The sequence below is a fragment of the Plasmodium yoelii genome (genome assembly GCF_900002385.2).
Source record: "Plasmodium yoelii strain 17X genome assembly, chromosome: 5".
Classification (NCBI taxonomy): Eukaryota; Apicomplexa; class Aconoidasida; order Haemosporida; family Plasmodiidae; genus Plasmodium; species Plasmodium yoelii.
In genome coordinates, this window is record NC_036177.2 from 892,615 (window position 1) to 905,197 (window position 12,583).

The 12,583-nt window shown below is 22.5% G+C and overlaps 2 protein-coding genes across 2 annotated transcripts; both read right to left on the bottom strand.

Annotated features, from left to right (window-relative positions):
• Window positions 1-876: 876 nt before the first annotated feature.
• PY17X_0520900 (acetyl-CoA transporter, putative) lies at window positions 877-3,916 on the bottom strand (the record flags this gene model as incomplete). The annotated part of the gene is made up of 9 exons (XM_022955253.1): window positions 877-936; window positions 1,097-1,200; window positions 1,392-1,449; window positions 1,570-1,656; window positions 1,781-2,612; window positions 2,744-2,928; window positions 3,019-3,103; window positions 3,220-3,319; window positions 3,754-3,916. 9 exons carry the CDS (start codon window positions 3,914-3,916, stop codon window positions 877-879), a joined length of 1,674 nt encoding a protein of 557 aa, XP_022811701.1.
• Window positions 3,917-4,867: 951 nt separating this feature from the next.
• Window positions 4,868-10,054, bottom strand: PY17X_0521000 (conserved Plasmodium protein, unknown function; the record flags this gene model as incomplete). Its single annotated transcript, XM_022955254.1, has 3 exons — window positions 4,868-4,881; window positions 5,102-5,298; window positions 5,559-10,054. The coding sequence occupies 3 exons, from the start codon at window positions 10,052-10,054 to the stop codon at window positions 4,868-4,870; spliced, it is 4,707 nt and encodes a 1,568-aa protein (XP_022811702.1).
• Between the last annotated feature and the right edge of the window lie 2,529 nt (window positions 10,055-12,583).

Consider the following 12,583-nt stretch of genomic DNA (forward strand, 5'->3'; position numbering starts at 1 on the left):
AATAACTTTTGTAATAAGGCTTGAAAATGTGTTTTACAATTATATAGATGAAAAATACGAAAAAAAGAAAAGTTATTATGTAAAATAATAAAGGGAAAAAAGGAAAAAATTAAAAAATAAATAAAATGCCAAGCTATATAAATGCAATAAATATTATATGCATAACAATAATTATGGTGTTATGAAAAAGGGAACGAAGAAAAATGTATACAAAAAGTGATATGAAAAAATAAATAAGTACATAAATAAATGAATTCAAATGGTAGAATTTAAATTAAAAAAAAACAGGAACTATATTCCTTCACAATGTTAATATAGCAATTACTATTATTGGAGTATTTTATTATTCTTTAATTTTGCTATTTTTATATATACATATAAATATTATTATGTATAATATAAACTTTTTTGAAATGTGTATATTTATAATATACTATATGTTCCTGCATATTCATTTTAAAGTGTATAAAATACGGGTACTTTAATTTATATGCTTTGGGTAAGTAATAAATATGATATATATTAAAGTTTTTTTTTCTTGAACTATATGTTGACTCTTCCAAGCTATGAATATTATTGTGTATACACATATTCATATGCAAGTCTATTCCTTCATATATATATATATATATTGTATAAGTATACACATTCACATTAGCAGAGCAATTTCAAGGGAAATTAAGACTTTTCCAATATATTTCACTATATTATCATCTTTTGTTTTTTAATTTGTTATTATTATTACTTATTTTTTTTTTTTTTTGCAAACTTTTAAACTAATTAAGCGAAATGCTATAATATATACTAAAAAATGTAAATATATGCTTCACCCATTAAACAAATGATATTAACATTTAAATTATTTAATATATTTTACTAATTATTTTTTTTTGTAATACTATCGGAATATGTTCTCCAGTCTTCTATTGGGAAATTCTAAAAACAAAAAAAAAACAGTTATGGCAAATAAAGTAATGAGCTAATTTTGTAGAATCATGTGTTACTTCGTTTTTCACACATATTATATATAATATAAAATATGTATATGTGAAAAATTAAACGTAATGATCCTTTTTTAGTATTTACATAATTTTACCTGCAATTTTTTAATACATTTTAAAACAAAATTATTAATTAGTAACCCAACTAAGAATGAGCATATCATTTGCGTGTAGAAACCATCAAAGAATATACATTTCTCTGCAAAACAAAAAATATATATAATTTGAAATGTGTCATTGTGTACATATGAACGTATAATTGATTAAAATGTAGCATGTGTCAACAATAATGTAAGAAACAGTTTGCATATTTAAATATAAAATATTCATTTATTGATAAAACTAAGGAGTAACCAAATATTATTATGAAAAAATAAAGTGTGTATATACCTCCGTAACAAATTGTCATATCTGTATAATCAAGCAGCCATAAAAATATAGTTGACCACTAAAAAAAATAAAATAAAAATGGTAATATGAGTAACTGTTATTCGTATTTTATTGTCATTTTAATAAAATGCTATTATTGTTTTTTTTAATTTCTCTCTTTTATTTTTTTGTATATTACATGAGAGCCCATGTTATTAATAGTATTTAAAAATGTCATATATGTTCCGCCTATCTGTGGATCTGATATTACATTTTGAAATCCCATCTGAAAAAAAAAAAAAAAAAAAGTAAGAAGTGTGTATGTCGATTCCCCAATATGAGCACACATACTATATGCACATATGTAAACTACTTTAGAAACAATGCATATAACTACGTGATAAAATTACCGATGAAACTGTCATCAAATCTATACACATATTATTAAATATTTGAGCGCCAAATATATACAAATAATAAATATAAAAAAATATTTGGGATATGTGAGTTTTATTTGAATACATATATCCGGTTAATGGTAATAATGTCGATAAAACAATATTAGAAATATATCGTAATATATATCCATAGTAATATACATTTAATGGATTAGTATTCTGTATAATTTTTCCAATAATAGCTGGTGATATAATTGATATAGGTATAAAGAATGGATTAAAAATTGCAAATTCTTCTTTTGTTATTCCTTTTTTTAACATTTTAAAATTTGTTGCAACTTCAACAGATGCAAACGGTAATCGATTTATTAAAAATAAAATAATAAATATTTTCATTGGTGGTAAGAATAATAATTCATACAAATTTTTATATGTTTCTTTTGCATTTCTAAATTCGTTTTCTTCTTTTTTTGGAACATTTGATATATTTTGTGATTTATTATTTTGCTCTTTTTCTTGTTCAGTAATTTTCTTATTTTCTTTTTCCTTATTATTTGATGTTTCTTTTTTAAAAAATGTAAGTATGGTTAATAATAAAATAAATATCCCCCAAAATTTTAAAAACACATTCATATCGACAAAAGGCTGAAAAGTAGGATATATCAAATCTAAATTGGTGTTCAGCATTTTATAATACTCTGACTTATAAAATATTAAATGCATTATTTTGGCATATTTCTTAAGTAAATAAAAACATATTTTTTTATTATTTAGGGTTAGAAATGATAGTTGAGATGCACAATACCCGATATTTTGTCCTAAAATATTGCATATTGAAGCCAATCTGCATTGAGAAATTAAAAAAAAAATAAATACATGAAAATGCTATATATCTTCCTCATGATTGTTCTTAGTGTATGTTCTACATTCAAATATGTGTATATACATATGTGTGTAGTTCAATTTATTTGATACCCCTTATTCTTCTCCGATAGCATGGTTAAGGCCCAACCATCCACTGCAATATCTTGGGTTGCCATTAAAAAAAACAAAACAAAAAAAAAGGAGGTCAAAGAATATAAGTTTATTGACCCATTTCTTTCTCCTAACCATGTGCTAACACGTAAACTATAGAATATCATCAAAAGGCTACATATTAACTGAAAATTTTATAAATTTTTTTTTTTTTATGAATTTAAAGGAAAAAAAATTATTTAGTTATATAATATTTTGTATTGATTTCATTTTACCTGTAGGGGAATTATCCAACTCTTTCTCCTTCCAAACCTCTTTATATATATGGCATCTATAATGGGTGCCCATAACAATTTTAAGCTAAAATCGAAAATAATTTCATGCATATATATGTATATATACGTGCTAGAGGGCAAATAATATTTTCCATAATATATATAATGCGTTTTTTATGTGAGTGTGCGTTAAATACGAACCTGAATGGTATACTAATTAATGACAACATGCTTAGCTGGGAGTAACTAACTTTATCCTGAATTATTAGGGGGACTACAGATGAAACCCCAATGGGTACACCTAAAAAAATTAAATAAATCAGTTATTATAGTTTTGCTATAAAAATGGTAAAGATATGAAATGGCAACAAAATAAATTATATGATTCAACATTGGTTCGCGTTCAAATGGTATATACAAACGTAATTTATAACATAAATAATAAAAATTTGGTATAATGTTTGAACAAAAAAATTCAAAAATAACAAAAAGACTAGCAACACATTAGCTTTTGTATAGTTCTCTCTATCCATGTATTTATGTACACAATATTTTATTTATATATATAAATTTTATGTGTATGTAATGGAAATTGTGATGTAATGGCGCGATTAGCAACACACAGAAAATATATTATATTCCTTTTTTTATTATAAACAATTGTTTAAACATAATAATCAAAAACATATAGACGAATATTATGCTAAAATAGTTGATAAACTCAAAATATGATACCTTGTATAGTATAAAGCAATAATAAGAAGATCACATTATAAAAATCTGTATTATTCTTTGATATTTTTTCTTTGGAATAATCTTTTTCATCATCTGTTTTTTGCTTCGGCCTTCTTTCTTTCATTAAATTTGTATTAGTGTTTCCATGTGAAGATTTAGTCATAATGAAAATTCTTTCGTATTTTTTTTTTATATTTTTATAATAATATCGAAATTTCTATTAATCTCATAATTATTTTACTTTTTCCTATTTTATATATTTAAAACAAAAAAATATATATTATCTATATATGCTTTCTTGCTAAAAAAGAAAAGTGAAGAATGGGTGGGAAAAAAAAAATAATAAATCCTTATTTGCACTATTGCAATGTACACATATGCATACATTATATATATTCATCTTACGCTTTAATTTTTTTTTAATGTGTTATTTTCCTTTTTGTAAATCTTTTTTATCCATTTAATTTTATGTTACTTTTCTTGCAAGCTTGTTATTGTTATTATTATATTATTATTACTATATTATTATTATTATTTGGTGATGTCAAAAAATAAGAGCAAATAAATAATTTTCCCCTTCTTTTTGAAAGATAGAAAAAAGGTGAAATTAAAAGCTCTAATAAAAAGGATGATGTTTTTATGATTAATATATAACGTTATTTGTTTAAAAAGATATTTCTAATAGCATAATTTTTTGTTTAGTATACATGTGTATACACACATGAACTTATTATATATTTACACGAAGAGTTATTATAACAATAATCATATATTTTATTATGTATAAAAATATAGTAAGCATACACAATCGGGTGGATTGATTCGATTAAACAATACAAAATTTTAATTTAAAATAGGTATAAGTACACATATATATTAAAATATGTGTAAGAAATTGTTTGATATGCATATCACAAAATACATTAAGAAAATATAAAAAAAATAGAAATACATATAATGAAAAAATATAAAAAAATAAAATATAAGGTTAAAAGAAAATGAAGGAAAACATAAAACTATAGTAATAGCAAATTATATATGATATATATAGGAAAAAAAAAATTATAAAAATGGGGATGTATGGAATGGTAATCTTATTTTATTCCGTTAAAAGTCAATCTTCTCTATCTGTGAATTGTAAAAAAAAAATATGAATATGAATAAAGAATGGGAACAATATGAGAATGTGCAAAATGGAAAGAGTATGATATATCATAAAAAAAGGAATAAATGAAAATATATGAAACAATTTATTATTTTGTCAAATAAAGGATAATAAACTAGGATGAAAATATCATAATATATTCATGATATATATGTATGTTAGCAGTATCTATATTTCACTTACTCCACATAGATAAATTGTTATTATATCCGGAATAATTGTAACTTCTGTTGTAATTGTTTTGTTGTTGATATTGAGTATTTTGATAATAATTTTGTAAACCTGGTGGGGTTTGCAAAGCATAACTAAAATTATTATAATTAAAAAATGTGTTTGTATTATCTCGAGTTCCATTATATCCATTACTGTTATTGTAATTCCTATAAAGATAAATAAAATTATTTATTAATTAGAAAAAAGTATACATATATATTATTACGTATAGATAAAAAAAAAATTAACTCAAAAAGGCAATATCACGGGGTATCTCAATTGCTCTCTCACCCTCCTCTGCTTTTCATTCAAAGGAAGGTGATATTGAGATACGTTAGTTATTTCCCGTTTATTTGTATACTATTTATGTAAATATATATATGTATGTGCACCATAATGTTATACATTTTTTATTTCTTTAACTTACAAGTTGCTAGTATAGTTGAAGTTGTTTTTGTTTCCTCGGTTGTAATTATAATTCATGCTGTAGTGGTTAAGATTTTTTTCATTAATACTATTCCAATTATTTCTGTAAGCTGCTACATTTGTATTAGCATTGGTAGTAGTAACATTGTTGTTAAGATAATTGGCATTTTGTTCTTTATCTTGTGACATATTAAATCCAGGTGGTATATTATAACTATTTGAGTTTATGTTATAGTAGTTATTATTATGATATAATTGTTTATTTAAGTAATTATTTTGATTATTTTGTGATGCGTTATTGTTTAAACTATTTGTTTCTATTTTTCCTGTTAAAGAGGAAGAAGTCGATGAAGCTGTGTTTTGTGAATTGTTTTGATTTAATTGATTTTGGGAATATTGATTTATAGAGCTATTATTAGTATTGCCATTATTATTGCCACTATTATTAGTGATGATTAAATTTTGATGATGATGAGCTGAATGTTTACTATTATGTGGATGTTGACTGCTCATATTATTCGAAGCAGTAGATGTAGTCGTATTACTATTGTTATTGTTACTTTTAGTATGAGCGTTTTGGCTTTGTTTCATTGATTGTATAGGTGCTTGTAATTGTAAATCGTTAATATTTTTATTTAATTGTGATTTATTTTTTAAATCGTTAGTATTACTAGTACTAGAGCAAGGTATATTCATACTTGGGTTCATATTATTTAGTGATAAATTATTAATAGCATTATTATTTGTTGTATTATCTATACATGATGAATTATTCATATTTGTTCCATTGTGATTAGAATTATTATTCTGATTATCATGAGATAAATTATGAGGTTGTAAAGCACCTGCTATAGATACATCACCAGAGTTACTTAAGGCGTCATCATCTGCATTTAATTGATTTTTTTTTATATTAGAATTCATAAAATTTACATAATTATTCATATGCATATTATTATTATGAGCATATAAATTAGTTTCGTCAAAATTATCATAATTCATATTATAATTAAAATTGTTATTATGAATACTATTATTTTTATTATAGTGATTATTTATTAAACCATATTGAGGAACTAATGTTTGTGTAGTATATCCACTGTAGTGCATGTTATTATATGGGTATGATAAATTAGTAAATGAATAATTAAATTGATTAGCTAAACCTGGAGGAGAATTATATGAATTGTACATATTATTATTACTTAAATTATTCATTCCTAAATTTATTAAATTCATATTACTAGCATCTGCATTTGTATTTTTATTCGACATATTATTTGTTAATCCATTGCTTGAATTTACACCGATATTTATATTACCATTGATATTGTTGGTGTTACTACTATTGTTATCATCGACAGTATTATTATTGTTATCTGTTGATAATTTATTGTTTCCTGAATTATGTTGATTTTGTAAATATTTCTGAGATATTTGATTTAATTGCAAAGTATTTGCATCTTCATTATCATGGTCATAATTTTTGTTTTTAATTACATTATGTGCATAATTATTATTATGTTTTCCATTAATGAGAGATGATGAAGAGTTATTATTTTCATGTGCAGAATGATGTTGTAATGATTGGTTCATATATACTGATGAAGAATTATTAATCAAATATTTTGTATTATTTTGATTACTATTATTAACATTATTGTTTAATGAACTATGAATTTGATGATGTTGTTGACTATTTTGATGATGGCTACTAATTGATATATCATTAGTTGATGATGTTCCTATTGCTCCGGATATTTTTGGTATGTATATATGATGCGATTTTGCACTAACTTGTGCTTGTTTATTATTTTGAGTATGGAATATTCTTTTTTGTTTATCATCACTTAATATTTTATTGCTTTCATTATTAATGTCTTCTCTCTTTTGGCTTTTATTTTTAAAGTACAAATGTTTCATTTCTCTCTCTTTTTGGTTTCTTAAGTCAATATTGCTATTATTTTCAGCACCGTTATTAATTCTATGATTATTTTCATAATTTCTATTTTCACTATCCTTCATATGTAATAAGGATCTGCCACTATTATTATCACTGTTAGTTATTTCGGCATTTATATCAATTTGAGATGCATCTACATCATAATTTTTTCTTAAGCTATTTTTTTTTCTACTTTCAGAATTTATCATTCTGTTATTATTAGCATTTTGATAACTGCTATCATTTTTCATTAGCTCGATGTCGCTATCGGGGACATGGAAATTTTCTATTTGATCTCCAGTAATGTTAATATTACCAAAAAATATATTTTTATTTACATTATTACCCATTAGAGATAAACCGGGCATAAATATTGGGACATTGTTTTTATCTTTCATATTGTTATAATCATCTGACACCGATAATTGGTGGCTATGTACTTTATCCATCTGTGAAGAAATTGTGAATTTTGAACTATTATTTTCGACGTTGTTCGCACCAGATTGATTTATTTTGGTTTTTCCTTTTTTAACGTCACTAGATAATTCTTTAACATTTTTTGATTTTACTGAAATATTATTATTTTCATTACTTATAACACATTCTTGGGCATTCTTTTTCTTATTTGTTTCAATTGCGTGTTCGTTTAATTGACCTTTTTTATTTCCCTCTTCTAATATTTTTTTTTCGAAATTTATTTCTTCTTTATTTTTGGAGATATTTTCACTTGATGTAATTTGATCTTTTCCTTGAGTGTTTTCTTTTTTTTTTTGCTTTGCAATTTTATTATTTTGAGCACTTTTTTTATTTGCATCTTTTTTTAAGTCTTTTGAATTAATATCATCATTTTTTGTAGCATTATCATCTGCATTTTCTGCATTATTATCGTGAGTATTTCCATTTTTACTACCTTTTGTAATAATGGATACCCATAATTTATCAGTTTTTCCGTCAGTGTTGCTACTATTGTTGACGGAATTCTTATTAGAATTTGGTGACTGATTTTTATTATTTTTTTTTTCTTTTTTACAACTCTCATCTTCCGTTTTATTTATAGCTTGATCGTTTGGTGTGGGTTTTTTTCCTTCGATTTTTTGTATAACACCTGAAAAGGCGTCTTTAAGTTTTTTATTAACTATAGAAGCATAAGACATATTTTTTGTAATACCCTTTTCATTTTTAACTTTTCCATCTATATTTTTTTTTTGGGGTTTATCATTATTATTTTCATCACTATTTGAAGGTTTATTATTTGGTGAATCGCCATTTGGTCGCTGATCCGTAGAAGGATCACAATCTAAACCATCTATGTTATTATTTTTACTGTGATTTTCCGTTTTATTAGTATATTTGTTCAAATTATTTTTTTGTTGAGTTCCTTTACCATCATGGGTATTAATATGATTATTATCAGAATTATATAAGCCTTGCTTATTGTTATTTATGTTGTTATTACTGTTATTATTGCTAAAGGTGGAATATCTAGTCTTATTACCATTATTCCGTCCATAATATGAATCGTTTAATGGTTTATTATATCTATTGTAGTTTTTATTAAAATATTTATCATGATAATTAAAATTACTATATCTACTAAAATTTGAGACTGTTGTCGATCCAGACACATTAATATTAGTAATACCTGTTGATGGTATATTAACTGTCTTGTTATTTTTACTATTTTTTATACCTAATGCTTTATCATTATATTTAGATTTCTCTCCTTCGTCGGATGCTAATAGCTTTTTTTTATCAAAATTTTGTGCATTATTGTTGGAGTTATTATTATTATTGGCTAGAAGGTCACCCTTTTTGTTTGTAATTTCTTTACCTTGTAAAAAATTGTCATCATTTATTATAACATGTGACGATGATTGTTTAAGATTTTTTTTATTTTTTTTGCCTTCATCTTCTTCAGATAATTTTATTTCTCCGTTTTTTTGTAAATTTGATTTTATATTTGTAAATGTTCGTGAGTCTTCACCTATAACATTTTTTTTTGTCATATTATCATCATAAGGTTGTTTATTACCGTTATTTATTAGTGAAATATCTTCATTTTTTGAGCCAAAATTTACAATATATGTGGCTTTATTATCATTTTTATTATATTTATTATTTTTTCTTAAATCTTTTTCTTTTAAATTAAAACCTTTTGAAAATAATTTATCAATTTTGTTATTTTTTCCTCCAATTGTATTATTTTGTGAAAGGTTATTTTTTTTCCCGTTTTTTGCGGGTGTTTTTTTGCTTTTTCGAGTTTTCACTGTTTCCCATAAGCCTTCTTCATTACCCTCTTTAGATTCCACAATATTACCTAATTCTAATTGAATTTTTTCTATATCAAATTTGTATAAACTAATAAAATTGTATACATCTTCCTTATTATATCCATAATAATCTAAAATGGGGGATATTACTTCAATCATTTTTTCTATTCTAGGAGAATAGCATGATTTACCTTCTATTTTTTTTTTGGATAATGAGCCCCATTTATTTTTTCTTAAATTTTTTAAAGTTAAAGCCATTGTTTCTTTCGTAGTTGATTTCTCCATTATTTTAATTAATTCTTTTATGCATATTTTTTTCAGGATTATTTCCTTTTTGTTTATTTATACACTTATTTTATTATATATATATACAAATATATATATATATATAATATTTTCTGCTTTTCGTGTATATATTTTTTTATTAATGTGATATGCTGCTATAAAAGCGTATATGTGTTGTGATATCTTGGATTTAAAATATATATATGTGCAGATATTTGTCCAATCATATATTCAAACATGCAACAATTTTTACTTCAAAACTAATTTAAATATATAACCGGTTAAATGTGTATTTAAAATATATATGCATACGTACATATATATATATGTGTATTATATAACTTTTCTTTATTTGTATTTTACTACAAAATTGTTTTTCTGCTCTTGTTTGACAAATATTAAAAAAATATAATAGATATTAGTTTATTTGATTGTAATATTCCTCATAACATATACATGTTATAAGATAAAAAATGTATATGTATATATATTATATGCATATAAAACTTTATAGGATATAATATAGTGTAAATATTACTCTTTAATTTATATTTTTATCAAAGGCTTCTAATATATAATTGTATTTAAATAACACTATTTTCTTTTATTTTTTATAAAATCACACTAATATGTAATTTACATGTTTTCTTACATCATTAAATATATATAGTGTATTTAATAATGCACATGTATAAATATATAAGCTTATATAGAGAGAAAAGAAAGAGAATATTGAATATGTTTCTTACTCTTTATGAAATATATATATATAATCAATAAAAGCAAGAAAAGTACATGTACCATAAATAGTTTTTAAAAAAAAATGTATAAGCCTATATCTTATTAACTAAAATAAACATTAATTTCATTTTTTAAAATAAAATTATCTAAAGAAAAAAAAATATATAAAAAGTACATAAATATAAATAAATATTGTACACATATTTGTACTGTATAATATATTAAAATCGATGTAAATGAGAAAAAAATAATATATCAATTTTAATCTTATAAAAATTAATTCAAATGCAATTAGTAATATATTTAAACAGATGTTTTAAAAATATATATAAAATATAAAAATAAAAAATACTTAATATATGTATGCATTATTCATTTGTTCATAAAACATCTTCAAAACGATACAACGTAGTATTAAGATACGGGCAAAAAATATAGCATATCCAAGTAATACATATATGCATAAATATGAGCATATTTTAATATTCCATTTGTGATTTATGCCAACAATAGTTTATATGCATAATATTGAATGAATATCAATATAAAAATATTCCTATTATATAAAGTTCATTGTCATACTTGTAAGCTGTATGTTTTTTTCTTTTTTTTTGGTTTGCTTAATGTTACATATATATTTTTCTAAGTATAAATATGTATTTATAATAAAAAACCTATTTTATCAGCGTTTTCAAAAAAAATAGCTGTCCTGGTATAATATAAATTATAAAGTAAAATATTTATATATAAAAAAAAATACATAAAATATATATCGTATTTTTATACATATATGAATTTATGTTTTTATTTTTTGCGATGAAAGTACTCAAATTTTGTACATATATTTGTAAAAAAAATTTTAATATATAAACGGGTGCCTCATAAATGTAGCAAATGTAATATTATATATTATATACTATTTATAGGTATTTTATTTTACAATATATATAACGATTTTTATATACAATAAAATAAATTAATTAACAAATTATTTAAGCCCTACTATATAATATACATAAGATATTTAATTCTTATATATAGAATTTTATAAAGCCAAGATAAATGAAATATTTATGGGCGCATTCCTTTTTTCTTTCTATAAATTAATAAAAATATAAAGCCAACAATATATATATATTTTTTTTTATTTTTTTTCTCTATTTTTTTTTATTAATAAATGTAGTTATTTATATCATATTCATATTATTCTACTTTTGTATTTTTTCTATAACATTGGTAAATGAGCTGCTATATTGTAAAATTGTTTTGGTATTTTTATTTTCTGCGTTTTAATGGTTACATATAATAATATATAGGCTACGTACGTGGAATGATTTAAATTAGGAAATAAAAATGATAATAATAAAATAATTTTTTTTTTCAAAACGCTAGCTTGTTATGTAAATACAGCTTTAATGAGGGATAATAAAACCACATTTTATAATTTAGCTAATTGTGAGAATAAAATTATTCCTGTTCATATATATATATATAATAACATCAAATAAATATAAACAATATTTACGAAAAATACCGATTTATTAATTTATTTTTGTCTATATATGGAACACAAAATTATTATAACAGTAAAATTCCTTTTAAGTTCATATCTTTCATTTAATAATAATTCATAAAAATCATAATATCGTGTTTTCCTCCAATAAATTATTACACCATATAAGTGGCATTGTAAAGCATAATATTTTATATTATTTGGTTGTAGGATAGTATAATTGAATATGAAAATACTAAAACCATCTCCATATGTTTAATTACTTATTCTTATTA